The sequence below is a fragment of the Chiloscyllium punctatum genome, chromosome 2, assembly GCF_047496795.1.
Source record: "Chiloscyllium punctatum isolate Juve2018m chromosome 2, sChiPun1.3, whole genome shotgun sequence".
NCBI lineage: Eukaryota > Metazoa > Chordata > Chondrichthyes > Orectolobiformes > Hemiscylliidae > Chiloscyllium > Chiloscyllium punctatum.
The window spans coordinates 130,761,295-130,778,473 of record NC_092740.1 but is presented as its reverse complement, the minus strand read 5'-3'; the positions used below and the strand labels follow the sequence as shown (position 1 = coordinate 130,778,473).

The window sequence follows — 17,179 nt, the reverse complement described above, 5'->3', positions numbered from 1 at the left end:
AAAATTTTCTTGTACACACTTAACAAATTCCTCCCCATCTAATCCCTTATCACTATGGCAGTCCCAGTCTGTGTTTGGAAAGTTAAAATCCCCTACCATAACCACCCTATTATTCTTACAGATAACTGAAATCTCCTGACAAATTTGTTTCTCAATTTCCTTCTGTCTGTTAGGGAGTCTATAATACAATCCCAATAAGATGATTATCCCTTTCTCATTTCTCAGTTCCACCCAAATAACTTCACTGGATGTGTTCCCAGGAATATTCTTCCTTAATACAGAAGTTATGCAATCACTTATCAAAAACAGCACTTCCCCCTCCTCTCTTGCCCTCCCTTCCCCCCTTTTTATCCTTCCTATAGCATTTCTATCCTGGAACATTAAGGTGCCAGTCTTGTCTATCCCTGAGTAATGTTTCTGCAAGTGCTAAGATATCCCATGTTTCTAACCATGCCCTGACCTCCCTGTTAGGTCTTTTGCATTGAAGTAAATGCAGTTTAATTTATCAGTCCTACCTTGTTTTCTGCTTTGCTCCTGCCTGCCCTGACTGTTTGACTCACTCCCTCTCCCAAATGTACCAGTCTCAGATTGATCTCTTTCCTCACTATCTCCCTGGCTCCCACACCCCCTACCTTAATAGCTTAAATCCTCCCAAGCAGGTCTCACAAATCTTCCTGCCAGAATATTAGTCCCCTTCCAATTAAGGTGCAATGTGTCCTTCTTGCCCATGTCACTTCTACCCCAAAGAGATTCCAGTGATCCAAAAATGTGAATCCTTCTCCAGCTCCTCAGCCGCACATTCATCCACTCTATCCTCCTATGCCCATCCTCACTAGCTCGAAGCACCAGGAGTAATCCAGATATTACCACCCTCAAGTACCTCCTTTTTAAGTTCCTGCCTAACTTTCTATATTCACTCTTTAAAATCACATCCTTTTCCCTTCCTATACTGTTAGCTCCAATGTGTACAATGACCTCTTGCTGGTCCCTCTCCCCTTTGAAGACATTCTGCACCCTCTCTGAGATATGCTTGATCCTGGTACCAGAGAGGCTACAGACCATTTTTCTTTTTCGCTGCCGGACACAGAAATGTCTGTCTATGCCTCTGACTAGAGAGTCCCCTATCACAATCGATTGCTTGGAACCCGACATTCCCCTTCTTATATGAGAGCTAGTCTTGATACCAGAAACCTGGCTGTTCATGCTACATTCCCCTGAGAGTCCATCACTCCCTATACTTCCCAAAACAGCAGACTTGTTTGAAATGGGGATAGCCACAAAAGACTCCTGCACTACCTGCCTACCCGTCCTACCTTTCCTGGAGTTAACCATCTAAGTGAATGTATCTGCGGCTTTTCTCCCTTCCTGTAACTGCCAACCATCACACCTACTAGTTCCTGTAAATTCCTCATTGACTCTAACTGTCGCTCCAACCAATCCTTGTGATCTGATAGGATTCATAACCAAATAGACTTCCTGCAGATATAATCATCAGTGACATGGAACCTCTCCCTAAACTCCCACATCCGACAGGATGTGCATATTATTCTACTATCAGCCATCTTTGCTCCATCACAATCTACAGACCCAGAAAATAGCACTATCTTTTTGCTTGAAAAAACAATGCTCAAGGCTAACTTTGTACTTATGGTTTATATTTTTTAAATTTAATCAAGAGACAGATCTCAATAAAACACATAATCAACAAAAAACCCACTCTATTCACTACTATAGACTTGCAGCAAGGTTACATGATAAAAACTATGTACTTATATGTTCTTGTGCTGTAAGATCTCCCACACAGGTTCCTCCACTTCTTGAAGACGTCTGTGTTCCATCTATCTCTTTCATATCTGGCTCTTGTGGTGGGAGTTATTATATCCAAATTTGTTCAGCTGATAGGCAATGAGGATTGCAATTTTTGTCTATTCATAGCCGGTACAACTGTGTGCGAGCAGTTTTTGAGGAATATCATGGGCCTTTATTATTAGCTGGCCTTGTGTTAGAAGAATTCAAGATTTTGTTGGCCATTTTAAGTAAACGGGCAATTTTTAAAAGGCTGTGAGGAAACATTCCATATACTCTTCTTCACGCTTACAGACACATTGGAAATACTTTCGGAAATCAAAGCGTTTTTTCTAGGCTGAGCATATTTAAGTAAACTCTTGGCAATTTTTTTTTAAAAAGCAAAGAAAACTGAAGATGCTGGAAATCAGAATCAAAAGCTGAAATTTCTGGAAAAACTCAGCAGGTCTGACAGCATCTATAGTGCCAAAGCAGAGGTAATGTTTCTGGTCCAGTGATCCTTCTTCAGAACTGGGTCTGGTGGGAGTTGTATGATGTCCAAATTTATTCAAGTTTAGAGTTTTCTGAACTAATTCATAGTTATCAGTAATGAAGACTACACCTCTGCCTTTTAAAAGCCTTTGTTCCTCTCTTTGAGGCTGTTTGGAGGAGAGTTTTTGAATCCATCTAGTAGGACTAGATAAAAGATAAAATTCAGCAGTATTTTAATACGACAATGTTTATGTTAAGCCTCATAACATAGTATTAAAGAATCCAACATTTGTATATTACAACTAGCTATTATATATAAACATTACGTTTCTCAGACATTTCTAAGTACCTGAGCTTACTGAGTCTGAGTCAGCTAATAGGTTACACCAGAAAAACATATTTTCAGTTGCATGTTGTGCCTTAAATAATCAAGGGTAAGCTGGCATTTGAGACCGTTATACCTTTAGATCATATGCTTTAATAAGGTGTAGATACCATGAACATGGTATACTGACATATTCACCATGAGACATAACACAACAGAAATTTAGTCCGTTTCAGGTTCCAAATCCTTTACCCTTTCTGATTCTGAGGTGAGGCCTGGTTGCTCAGCCAGCACCTTCAGTGACCTAGGCTTCCAATGCTTTATAATGTATATTTCAGTTCTACATGCTTAACTATGGCCTGTTATTTGTTTAAAAATATTCACTTTGGTCAAGTCTTCCAATTGCATAAATGTTTTTATGCCTAAAACAGCCATCTTATTCTCTATTGTTAGGGTTGACAAAGCTTATTGCCATCCTTTGGTTTTTGTGTCATGAACCCTTTAAAGTCAGATTTGTCTCAATGACTCCAGTGGGCCTATGATCCAGACTGCAACTGAAATTCAGGGAGAATTAATTGAGAATTCAAGCAACAAGTGATTGAAGCTCAGGGTCATGCTTGTGGACTTGTTTGACCTCTCCAGTGACAGGATCCTGCTTTGTGAGCAATGAACAGAGTGTAATAAATTGAAAGAAGTACAAAAACATTGCTGTTCCACCTGTGAGGAATGTTGGGGAGCCTAGATGGTGGGAAGGGAGGAGGTAAAAAGTGGACCTGATGCATCTCCTGAACTGACTAGGAAGGTAATGTTTTGAGAGGGCTAGAATACAAGAATGGGATTGTATAAGAGTCTTGGCAGATCACATTTGGAATATTGTGAGCAGTTTTGAGTCCTGTATGTAAGGAAGTATAAGTTGGCCTTGGAAGAGGTTTGAAGGATATTCACAAGAATTATCCCAGGAGTTAAGTGCTTGTCAACGAGGAGCACTTGAGGACTCTGGGTCTGTACTAGGAATTTTGAAGGATGAAGAGGGATCTAATTGAAACTTACAAAATATTGAGAGGCCTAGATAGAGTGGATGTGGAGAAGATGTTTCCACAAGTAGGAGAGACCAGAACCAGAGAAGGCATAACCTCAAAGTAAAGGAATGACCCTTTAGAACTGAGATGAGGAGGAATTTCTTCAGCCAGAGGATGGTGAATCTGTGGAACTCTTTGCTTTAGAAGGCTGTGGAAGCCAAGGCATTGAGTGTATTTAATATAGAGATGGATAGGTTCTTGATTAGTAAGGGGATCAAAGGTTACGGAGAGAATGCAGGAGAATGGTGTTGAGAATTGTATCAGCCATGATTGAATGATGGGGCAGACTCAATGGGCCAAATAGCCTATTTCTGCTGTCATATCTTATCGTCTTATGGTAGTGATTGAACAGTCAATCAGCATGTCAGAGAAGGAATATTTCTTTTGGAATGCTGTAAGGGAACGTAAATATGTTTTTGGTGGTGGTGGAAATGACAGAGGATCATCCATTGATTGCACAGACTGATGTGCTCAGAAATGAAGACAAGAGGAACAATATCATGGTCCTGGGAGGGAGGGAGAGCAGATGTGTAGGAAATGGACAACAAAAATGCCTGAACAGTCACTGTCAGAACTCTGCCAGAGATTCTCACTTGTAAATTAATTCTTTGTCAACCTTTTTAACTCCACGTGCTTTTGTGGAACATTTTATTAAGTGTAGGATTTTGTTTTAGTGGCAAAAATGTTGGATGTTGAATGGACTTAGTCTTTCTAAATGATGGGCATCTGAATAATTGATTGATTGATTTATTGTCACGTGTAATGAAGTACAGTGAAAAGCTTTGTTTATTAGCGGTACAGGCAGATCATAGTAAGCAAGAATGTATAGATAAAAAAGAGTTAGACAGAGGCACACAGGTTACATGCACAGAGTGTGCACGAGGTGAGATCAGTGTTAGCCAGGTCAGCATTATTTGAGGCTATAGAGTCCACTCATCAGTCTAATAATGGCCGGGAAGAAACTGTTCCTGAAGCTGCTAATGCATGCGTTCAAGCTTCTGGTATGTACTGCCTAATGGATGAGATCGTAGGCCATTATTACCAGGGTGCGATGGGTCTTTGTTGATGTTGGCAGACTTCCCATGGCAGTGAGCTGTGTAAATGGAATCCATGGATGGAAAATTGACTTCTGTGATGGTCTGGGCTGTGCACACCACCTTCTGCAGTTTATTATGGTCCTGGACAGAGCTGTTGCCGTACCTGGCGGTAGTGCACCCAGACAGTATGCTCTCAGTGGTACATCTATAGAAGTCGGTGAGGGTCCTTATGGACAGGCCACATTTCCTGAGCCGCCTGAGGAAGAAGAGGCATTATTGTGCCTTCTTGACCATCGTGTCCACATGGGAAATCCAGGACAGGTTGCCGGTTATCATCACTCCAAGGAACTTGACGCTCTCCACCCTCTCAATCTATGCTCTGTTGATGTAGATGGGGGAGTGTTCTCCTCCTTTCTTTCTGAAGTCAATGATCAGTTCTTTAGTTTTACCAACATTGAGAGAGAGGTTGTTGTCATTACACCACATCACTAAGCCTGCTATCGCCCTTCTATATTTTGACTCATCATTGTTAGATATTCATTCTACTCCAGTGGTATCATCAGCAAACTTGTAGATGGTGTTCATTTGGGATTTGGCAACTCAGTTGTGGGTGTACAGCAGGGGGCTGAGGACACATCTTTAGGGAGTTCCAGTGTTGAATGTTATTATGGAGGAGGTGCAGTTACCTATCCTGATTGCAGTCTGTGGGTCAGAAAATTGAGGATCCAGTTGCAAAGGGTAGGGCCAAAACCAAGTCACTTGATACCAATCATTATTGAAAAGCCCAGTTTTTTAAAAATGTCAATCCAACATTGATTACTTAGAAAATAATAACTAGTATATACATTTGTTGAATAAGGCACATCTATTAACTCTAAATAAAAAGTATGCCCATTGTTCATAATGGATTTAATTAATGTCCTCAATGCTGACAAAGACACGATGACCCTAAATATGACACCAATTGCCATTAACAAAGTGAAACAGTGCTTGCAGCTAGGGTCATCAAGCGGTCATGCAACAAACCTTAAATTAGGCAAATGAGTTTGTCAGTGAAGCATAATTGTTTCTGTGGCCTGACAGGTTGCTGAGAACTACACTGTGATCAGAATCCCATGAAAGAACACTGCATGCGATTGGTGACAGTCTGTTACTCCCTGCAGTTTATCCCAAGAGATCACAATAAATGGTAATTTACAAATATTGATTTTTTTTTTCCTTTAGGTTGCTGAAAGGTTCATGCTCGGTCTCTTGTTTCCTTCATTATTTACCAACTGATGATGGATAATTCAGTAATACTGCTGCACCCCACACCCTTCGAGGATTATCATTGAATTGTGCATCAGAGTTTTGCAATTCTAAGAGCTTGACTCACATTGTTGAGTTCTTTGGAGAGGTTCCGGTTGGTTCAACCTTCTAGGAGAGCAGTCTCTTTGTGGAAATATATAAGGGATTGTGTTTTGTCTTAGTGATTGAGATCACAGCACTCTTGTACCTTTTGCAGCTGCTTCCATCACAGTACAGTTTTCATTGGACAATGGGAACTTTTTCAGAATTGTGTGTGTTTGATCAAACTATTGTGACATTGGTCATCTTTTTATAGAGACCCTGTTATATGACCAATGTTGCCCTTTAAGGATTAAAGTTGTCTTTAACATTTATACCGTTCTCTTGAGAAGAAACTATTTGCTTGTTCTCATTCAAAAATCAGTTGACTAATTACTTTTGTAAAATGTTTTGCATTTTCGTTCTCCCTGTGCTACACATTTTGAGTTTAAAGTGAACTTCTCTGTAAATTATTTAGCTGAAGCAGAAAGATGTACAAGGTTTGCATTTTGCAGACAAGTGAGAAAATCAGTGAATTTTCCTAAATTGCCCAGCAAGGAGCATTGATGGCTTCCCCAGCAAATCAAAACTATCAGAATCAGGGGGTCAGGAACAGAAAAAATAATCGGTTTCCTCCTGAGCCAGGGGGAACAGGAGTGCCCCTCACTTCATTCACATGCATTTGTGGCCTCTTCTCAGAAACTAACTGTGGATGTAAACTGAAGAGTTTAGAGTGTATTCAGTATTACATACACACATTGTATTTAGAGTGAACGATCTCCCAACAGGTCAAATGTTTCATTGTACATTTGTTTCTTTTTCCTTTCATTCTTTTTCCACAGGAATCCCCTTTCCCAAGAACTTCCTTCAGATCTGCAAGAAGATTCTGTGTCGACTCTTTCGAGTCTTCGTCCATGTTTACATTCATCACTTCGATCGGCTTGGCACCATGGGAGCAGAGGCACATGTTAATACGTGCTATAAGCACTTTTATTACTTTGTAACAGAATTTAACCTTGTAGACCGCAAGGAATTAGAACCTTTGGTATGTACTGCTCTCAAGCATCTTTTGCATGATCCATTATTAGTTTATTAAACATTAATTCATATCTAAAGAAGGTAAAAATAACTTATGTAGATCAGGTTGCTTGTGTTTACCACCATTAAGCCGCCTCTGATCGAGATACCATCCTTCAAAACAGCTGTAACATCCCAATGGAAGGGTTGAGAAGAACATACAAAAACGTTCACCTTGCTAGCTTAAACATGGATGTATTCAAAAATGAAAACGTTCCACGAGTACAATTTTTAACTGATAGAAATGTAAATTAAATGGCCAGATTTTACTGCATGGAAACTGATTGGGATAACTAAGTGAACTCAAGCATTTTGGAATATTCTCAAGATGTGATCTGTATACGTTTTCACTTTCGCCTACCTCTTTTCAATTCTATCCTTCCTTTGTTTCAAGAATTTTTGGTCTTATTTAACAATAGGTAAGTGCCACTTTTGATGTAATCAAATCATTACATTTAGCATTGCAAGATATTGGTGAATGTGATGTACAAAGAACCATACAGCTCAGGAGCAGGCTCTTAGGCTCTCCAATACTGCGCCAACACATTTTGCCTTTCCATTCTAAAACTGTCTTCACTTAGAGGATCCATATCCCTCACTGCCTTCCTAGTCATGTATTCATCCAGGTGCTTTTTGAATGCTGCTATTACATCTGCTTCCGTCAGTCTGCTTCTCCTCTGGCAGCGTGCTCCAGGCACTCACCACCCTTTGTGTGAAAGACCTGCCTTGCACATCTCTTTTAAACTTCTCCCACCCTGCACCTTGAACCTGTGTCCCCTAGTACCCCTCTACCCTGGGAAAAAGCCTCATACTTTCCATAATGTAGTTAATGTACTGAATGCCCACCTTTTGCTTCACACACCAAAAAAAGTTGTTTTCTGACATCCAGTTCTGGATGAACCATCACTTCTCAACTAGGAAGATTAAACTAATTTTATTCACTCAAAACTCAGCACCTTCAGTGTCAGTTTCATTTATTTCCTTGGCTTGCATTCAACAACTAAGATCCTTCTTATTCTGCTCACCCTGAACTGACCTTCCAGCCTCCTATTCATTCCATCTAAGTTTGCCTTTTTTCATCCCCACAACATTGCAATACTTCTAATATCTGCTGTTGAACCCTTTGTCCACTATCATCTCCAAACTAAACAATTCCAAGGCTCTCCAGATCAGTCTGTATTTCTGCCCTCCCTTTCTTCTTTTAAGATCTACCTTAAACTCAGCTCTTACAGCAAACCTTTTATTTACCTCATCTCTTCTTGACATGATCAGGATCCATTTGCCTCGAGCTATTTTGAAGGACATTGAGTTGTTTAATCTGGTTTAAAATTGATATATTAAGAATGTTTGAAAGAATGAAGGGCCTGAGCCACAGATGTTTGCTGGAAATGTTAATATTAAATGATTGGGTGTTCCATCTATTCCCTAAAATCAATAATGTTCTAAATTAAAAGTAGTTACTCCTTATTCTCGTTGCTTTATTTCATTGGACCAGAAGGAAGCCATTTAGCCCCCAAAGCCTGTACCACAATTCACGGAGACCAAAACTGATTTGCAGTCTAACCTTAGCTGTTTTTTGAAAGTGAGTTAGCCAAAGACACAGGAAGAACCTGGGATTCTGTATTCAATCCTGGGGAAATGACAGGCCTCTACTTGTCAATTTCTTGCAACAGAAATGCAAAAACTAACAATTCAATATCTATAGAATGTGAGTAACTGTTTGTGCTCCTGGCTGATAAGCAATAAAACTGGAGATTTGCATCAGAGCTAAATATTCTTAATGTATAATAACATCTGAACTTCATGTGTTAGTGTTACTTTCTAAATGTGATTGTGGTCCCAAACTTGCCCTCCTCACCCCCTGCACTGTGCAGTCTATTTTTATAAATATACAGTATAACTGGACCCAACAATGTTAAACTTAAGGAGCAATGCAACAACATTTAAAAGTTTAAACAAAATGCAAAATGAAACGCAAGGTCTCTGGGTTTCTGAAAAGAAACATGACAGCATTTGGATGCTATGATTTATTTAACAAAGTGAAATTGGGTGATTTAAGACAGGTGATTGCACTCTGATTTCAGCCAATTTCTGTCAAATTCACCCATGATTCAGTCCTGTCCATCAGTAGATATTTGCTGAATGTAAGTGATTGTTTTCTCAAGTAAGTTAATCAATGCAAGTCAGAGAAACACCCAAGTAAAGCAAACAAGAAGCATATGATACTGAATTGCTCTGATATCATGTGTATAGTCTAGGTAGTTTGCATGAGTACATCACAATCGTTTCTTCATTATAGAGTCTACGTGGTACATCTTTCAAATTATTGATTCCCTTCTCATTTGGCTACTGGATTAAGTGTTGAAGGAGCTGATTTGATGGACAAAGATAGTGTATATATCATGCTGAAGTTTCCAAATTTTGTCTCTATGTCTTGGCCTTGTTTTAATGTCTAATGTAGGGCTGACTGGTTTTCTTTGGCTAAATGTCAATCTTGTCAAGATTCCCAGAGGGTTTCTGTCCATGAGGCCTAGCAAGTTTTCTTGCCATGTCTTACGATACTCACCTCACTAACTACCTACGGACAATTCTGGTACCATTCCACCACTCACCCTATCCTGCCACTGCCAGGATATTCTCGAAAGGACTGGCGCCCCTGGTGCTGACACCATCTTTAAGTTGCTATCGCACACCCAGACAAGCACTTATTTTGGAGCTGCCCTGGACGGCTCCTGATATTTGCTCTAGACTTTGCAGACAAGAGGAAATTGGTACTCTATTTTGTGAACTGGGATCTAGAGCCACCCATATCAGTGTGCTGTCAGCTATCTGGAGGAATGAACAGTGGTGTAGGAATGCTTGACTCCACCAGTGTACGTGGCACCATCTTTATTGTGTTACCTCACAGTTGCTTTATCTCTACTGTACTCACCTCCCACCAAAGCTCATGCTCTATCACTCTCACGGTTGTATGCAATACCTTCCCTCAGTTGCTCTTACTCTCTCCAACTCTCACACTACCAACACTACATAGCCTGTTTTCCATCCAATCACTCACTTGGGGCACCTCCCCATCTTTATCTCTACACTAACAATAACAACTGTGCCATTCACTTTGATCTCTTTTAATACCTGCGTCCCCTTCCCTCTCCTAGAAGAATACACCCCGCAATAGGGCAGGAAGAGTCAAGATAGCTAGTGGGCTGTTCAGTATTTGGCTCTTCATCCCTTACAAGGAGAAGACTTGACCCTGAAAGACCTGAGCAATTACCTGACCGTGTCCAAGCCTCTGGAATGGTATCGGAGGCTGCCTTTAACTTAGTGCACCAGGATCCTTGACTGAAGACTTGTCTCCCTTGATTTGATTGAGGACCACTGACAACCATGACAAGCTTCCTAACTTTGTGATTTTTTTAATTCATTATTTATTTATGAGACTTGGATGTCGCTGGCTGGCCAGCATTGATAGCCCTTCCATATTTGCCCTTGAGAAGGTGGTAGTGAGCTGTCTTTTTGAATCACTGCAGTCCACTTACTATAGGCTGATCCACAATTAGGGTAGGGAGGGAATTCTAGAATTTTGTCCCAGTGACTGTGAAGGAACAGCGGTATATTTCGAAGTCAGGGTGGTGAGTGGCTTGGAGGGAAACTTACAGGTGGTGGAGTTCCCAAATACTTGCTGCCCTTGTACTTCTAGATGGAAGTGGTTGTGGGTTTGGAAGGTGCTGTCCAAGGAATTTGGTGAATTTCTGCAGTGCATCTTGTAGATAGTGCACACTGCTGTTACTGAGAGCCGGTGATGGAGGGATTGAATGTTTGTAGATGTGATGTTATTCAAGCGGATTGCTTTGTCCTGGATGGTTTCAAGCTTTTTTTAGATTAGATTAGATTAGATTACTTACAGTGTGGAAACAGGCCCTTCGGCCCAAAAAGTCCACACCGCCCCGCCGAAGCGTAACCCACCCATACCCCTACATCTACATTTACCCCTTACCTAACACTATGGGCAATTTAGCATGGCCAATTCACCTGGCCTGCACATCTTTGGACTGTGGGAGGAAACCGGAGCACCCGGAGGAAACCCACACAGACACAGGGAGAACGTGCAAACTCCACACAGTCAGTTGCCTGAGGCGGGAATTGAACCCGGGTCTCTGGTGCTGTGATGCAGCAGTGCTAACCACTGTGCCACCGTGCCGCCCACAACCACTGTGCCACCGTGCCGCCCACGGATGAGCAACACTCCAACAACACTCAAGCTTCTTGAGTGTTGTTGGAGTGTTGCTCATCCGGGCAAGTGGAAAGTATTTCATTACGCTCCTGACTTGTGCCTTGTAGATGGTGGCTGGACTTTGGGGTGTCAGGAGGTGAGTTACTTGCTGCAGTATCCCTAGTCTCTGACCTGCTCTTATGGCCACTGTGCTTATGTGATGAATCCAGTTGAGTCTCTGGTCAATGGTAACCCCAAGGATGTTAACAGAGGGGGATTAATTCTTGATGAAGAGCTTATGCCCAAAACATTGATTCAGCTGCTCCTCGGATGCTGCCTGACCTGCTGTGCTTTTCCAACATCACACACTCAACTCTGATCTCCAGCATCTGCAGTCCTCACTTTCTCCTAGTGTGGGATTCAGTGAAGGTAATACCGTTGAATGTCAAGGGGTGGTGGTTATTGTGTATCTTGTGCTAAATGGCATGGAAATATAGTGGTACAGTGAGCTTGGTATCTCTGACTGAGGAATAAAGTACAAATGGGCAAGGACAGACAAAGCAGGGCGAGAAGGTTATGAACATTAGGAATGGGTGGGCTCAATTTGAATTAATGTTCAGAGAGCAAACAAAGAGTCCTGAAATGGAGCTGGAAACAGTCCACATGCTGCGTGCGGGTCCCTGACTGCAAAGTGTCCTTGCAGCAGCATTGCAATAATAGTTGCTAATACATCCTGAAGTGCAGCGATAAAGAAGCTCCTTTTGTATGGATAAGAGGTGTGCCATCAGGGCCTGTAGAGGCTGGCAGTTGTCAGACGCAAATGTCTGGACATGAGGTTCATTTGGTCAGTGCCCATGGAGTGGGCCTTAAGTTGTTGGTCCCTGTGTCCAACATGGAAATCCTTAGAATCAAACAAGTAGAGTTACCAGATACCCACTCTGACTTCCATGTCCAGAATTGTTAGTGTGTAGTTTGCTTGCAGTGGGTGGTAGAATAGAAAACTACATACTAATGAGGCAAGATTTGCAGTTTATAAGGTCATTAACCAGCAACAATAGGCAACTTACCGTTGCCAATCAAGAAGCACCTCACAACATCCAGAGCTTCATTGACAAATTTAACAAGCTAGCCCTGACATCAAGAAAGCCTTCCTCAGACTCTTGCATGACTCTGCCAGATTTTCTGTCATAGTTTGTTTCAATCAGTCCCCCTTGATATTTTGCCTGTTGAGAAGTATGTACTGACTCTCTGACAGTGCAGCACTCTCTCAGTGCTGACCCTCCAGTAGTGCAGCACCCTCTCAGTGCTGACCCTCCAGTAGTGCAGCACCCTCTCAGTGCTGACCCTCCAGTAGTGCAGCACCCTCTCAGTGCTGACCCTCTCTTGTAATGAAACTCTGATTGAGGTTAAACCATAAAGATATTGTTCCCTTATTATATTATTCTCGTCTGCTTTACTACCTTGGCCAGTTTTTAGATTAGATTAGATTCCCTACAGTGTGGAAACAGGCCCTTCGGCCCAACAAGTCCACACCGACCCTCTGAAGAGTAACCCAGCCAGACCCTTTTCCCTCTGACTAATGCACCTAACACTATGGGACAATTTAACATGGCCAATTCACCTGACCTGCACATCTTTGGACTGTGGAGTACCCAGAGGAAACCCACGCAGACACAGGGAGAATATGCAAACTCCACACAGGCAGTCACCCAAGGCTGGAATCGAACCTGCGACTCTGGTGCTGTGAAGTAGCAGTGCTAACCACTGAGCCACCGTGCTGCCCAGTTCTGCTATTGTATGGCAAATAAGAGCTCATTAGTAGGATTCAGGTTGAACTGTTTCAGTATATATTATAACTGTAATTTCAATTTCTGAATAGTTTGGTTGGATTAATCTCCATTTAACTTGACACCTCTCTTTACCTTTGAATAAGAATTCACTTGTAGAGAATCACAGGAATAGAATTTATGTTTTATTATTAAAAGATTAAACATCTCATAAAATTGCTTTGAAAAACCTATTCTCCTGTGAGATCAACTCTTACCCTGCTACATAAAGCATAACTTCTAATTATTATGGTTAATACAGATTCTAATCACCATCAGCATTGCGTTTTCCAATATTACCATCATTGAATTCCCTAGATCAACATCCTGGGGGCTGACAGTTGACCATGAACTTATCTATCCTATCGTCCTATTCCTATTCACAATAGCACATGGCACTGGGAGTAATCCAGTGATTACTACTCTGAGGTTCTGCTTTCTAACTTCCTGCCAAACTCCCTATATTCAGTCTGCTGGCCTCATCCTTTTTTCTACCTTTGTTGTTGGTACCAATTTGTACAATAACCTGAGCCCACGCACACTCCCCTTTGAGAATTTGCTTAAAGTTCTAAATTGGAGTAAGGCCAATTTTGATGGTATTATTTGCTGGGATCAAATGTCAAAAATTGTTCGTGTAGGCAGTTAGCAGATAAAAAGATGATTGGCAAGTGGGATGCTTTCAAAAGTGAGATAACTGGAGTTCAGAGACAGTATGTTCCTGTTGGAGTGAAGGGCAAAGCTGGTAGGAGTAGGGAACACTGGATGCCCATTACTCGCAAGACTAAGCTTTTCGCTGTGCGTCGGTATATGTGACAATAAATTCAATTCAATTCAACTCAATTCAATATTGAGACTCCGGTCATAAAAAGGAAGGAGGCATATGTTAGGAATGGAGAGGTGGGATCAAGTCAATCTCTTGGGGGGCGTAGGGGGATTAGAGTACACTTAAGATCGGGGAGACTTGCAGGAGCAATATGGTTGTCATAGTCAGGGATTTTAATTTTCCTAACAAAGTGCCTGGGACTGCCAGAGTGTTAAAGACTTAGATGGGATGGAATTTGTTCAGTGTGTTCAGGGAAATTTCTTCAAGCAGCATACAGAGGGTCCTACTCTGAAATCAGCAAAACTTGACCTACACTTGGGAAATAGAGCAGGACAGGTGTTGAAGGTGATAGTGGGGAAGCACTTTGAGACCAGTGACCATAGTTCTGTTAGTTTTAAAATAGTTATGGTTCAAGTTTTAAATTGGGGCAAGGTGAATTTTGATGAAATAAGACAGGAGCTTGCAGGGGTTAATTGGAGTAGTTTGTTTGTAGGCAAAGGGGCTTCTGGCAAGTGGGAGGTCTTTAAAAGTGAGATAGCTAGAGTTCAAGGTCTGTGTGTTCCTGTGAGGATGAAAGGCAAGGTTGACAGGAAGAGGGAACTCTGGATGATAAGAGATATTGAGGCTTTGACCATAAAAATGGATGTATTGCTCAGGTACAGGCAGCTGGGATCAAGGGAATCCCTGGAGGGATATAGAGGATACAGGAGTTCACTGAAGAAGGAAATCAGAAGGGTGAAAAGGAGGCACAAGATAATCTTGGCTGAGAAGATTAGGGTGAATCAAAAGAGGTTCTTTAAGTATATTAACAGAAAAAGAATAATTCGAGAGAGAATAGGACCCCTCAGGACCAAAGGGGACACATAAGTACTGCAGGAAATGGGTGAGGTTCTTTGTGTTTACCATGGAGAAAGGCGTGAAGACTTGGGAACTTGAGGAAATTAGTGGTCATATCTTGGGGACAGTTCATATCACAGTAGAGGTATTGGACGTCTTAGAATGTATGAAGGTGGATAAATGTCCTAGTCCTGACCAGATCTCTCCAAGAACACCATAAGAGGTGACAGAAGAATTTGCAGGGGCCCTGGCTGATATTTTTGCATCAACATTAGCCAGGGGTGAGGTCCCGGAAGACTCGAGGGCAGCGAATATTGTGCTCTTATTCAAGAAGCGATGTAAAGAAAAACCTGGGAATAATAACATCTGTGGTAGGTAAGTTACTTGAGAAGATGCTGAGAGATAATATATGTATGCATTTGGAAAGACGGTGTTTGATTAGGAATAGTCAGTATGGCTTTGTGCGTGGGAGATCATGCCTCACAAATTTGTTGGAGTTCTCTGATGAAATGACCAGGAAGGTTAATGAAGGTGGGGCAGTAGACGTGGTCTATATGGATTTCAGTAAGGCCGTTGATAAGGTTCCACATGGTGGGCAGCTCTGGAAGGTTAGATCGCATGGAATCTGAAGAAGCTGGTAAATTGGATACAAAATTAGCTTGATGGTAGAAAGCAGAGGGTAATAGTAGAAGAATGCTCGTGGTATTGGAGGCCTGTGACTAGTTGAGTGCCTCAGTGTTCAGTGCTGGACCCATTGCTGTTTGTTATCTATATCAATGATTTGGGTGAGAATACAAGGCATGATATGTTTGCAGATGACACTAAAGTAGGAGGTATCATGGACAGTGAAGAAGATTATTAGAACTTGCAGCAGGACCACGATCACCTGGGGAAGTGGGCCGAGAAATGGCAAATGGAGTTTAATATAGATAAGTGTGAGGTCTTGCATTTTGGAAAGTCAAATCAAGGTAGGAGTATCATGGTGAATGGTAGGCCCTTCAGGAGTATAATGGATCAGAGGGACCTTCGAGTTCAGGTGCACGGTTCTCTGAAAGTGGAGTCACAGGTAGACAGGGCAGTGAAGAAGGCTTTTGGCACACTTCATCAGTCAGGGCACTGAGTATAGAAGTTGGGAGGTTATGTTGTAGTTGTACACGATGTTGGTGAGGCTGCATTTGGAGTATTGTAATCAGTTTTAGTCACCTTGCTAGAGGAAGGATGTTATTAAACTGGAAAGAGTGTAGAAAAAAATTACAAGAATGTAGCCAAGAGTCTAAGTTATAGGGAGAGGTTGGACAAGCTAGGACTTTTTTCTTCTGAGTGTAGGAGACTGAGGGGAGATCTTATAGAAGTGTATAAGATCCTGAGAATCACGGATAGGGTGAATGCACTTAGTCTTTTTCCTAGTATTGGGGAGTCAAGGACTAAAGGGCATCAGTTTAAGGTTTGACGGGAAAAAATAAAAGGGAACCTGAGGGCAACTTTTTTTTACACAGAGGGTGGTACGCATGTGGAGTGAACTGCCAGCAGAAGTGGTTGAGTTGGGTACATTAACAACATTTAAAAGGCATTTAGACAAACACATGGATAGAAAAGGTTTAGAAGGATATGGGCCAAGTGCAGAGAAATGGGGTAAGCGTTGATGAACATTTTGGTCGGCATAGGCAGTTTGGCCAAAGGGCTTGTCTCTGTGCTGTAGGACTCAAAAGGTTAAAAAAAAACTCAAAGAAAAGTGGAAATCAGGAGGGTACAAAGGCTTTGGCTTTTAGTGTTAGGGAGAATCCAAAGAGATTCTACACCTATATTTGGGGCAAAAGAGTAACTAGGAAGAGAATAGACCTTCTTAAAGATCAACGAGGCCATCTGTATGTGGAACTACAGGAGATGGGTGAGATACTAAACAAATATTTCGCATCAGTATCTACTGTGGAGAAAGACATGGAGGCGAGGGAACACAGGGGAATAAGTAGTAATGTCTTAAAAGATCCACATTATAAAAGAGGATGTGCTAGAGGTCTTAAAACACATTCAGATAGATACTTCCCTGAGATCTGATCATTATATCCCTGACATTGTGGAAACCTAGGGAAGAAATTGCCGGGCCCCTAAGAGAGATGTTTGCATCATCACAGCCATGGTGTGCCACTATTTAAGAAAGGCTGCAAAGGAAAAGCCAGGGAACTATGGACCAACACGTTGAGGTACATCGTTCCTTGAAAGTGGCATCAGAGGTAGACAAAGTGGTGAAGGATCATTTGGCATGCTTGCCTTCACTTCAGAGTGTAGGAGATGAGATGCCATATTGCAGCAGTTAAGGTATTGGTGAGACCAGTTTTGAAGTACTGTGTACAATTGTGGTCGT

The 17,179-nt window shown here is 41.7% G+C and overlaps 1 protein-coding gene across 7 annotated transcripts in view; it reads left to right on the top strand.

Annotated features, from left to right (window-relative positions):
* LOC140489493 (MOB kinase activator 3B) overlaps positions 1-17,179 on the top strand; it is a 168,165-nt gene that overhangs the window by 130,373 nt on the left and 20,613 nt on the right. For all 7 annotated transcript variants that reach the window (XM_072589016.1, XM_072589018.1, XM_072589017.1 and 4 more), the window contains one exon: positions 6,887-7,089. In XM_072589016.1, coding sequence (XP_072445117.1) covers positions 6,887-7,089 — 203 coding nt within the window. The remainder of the gene's footprint in view (positions 1-6,886; positions 7,090-17,179) is intronic.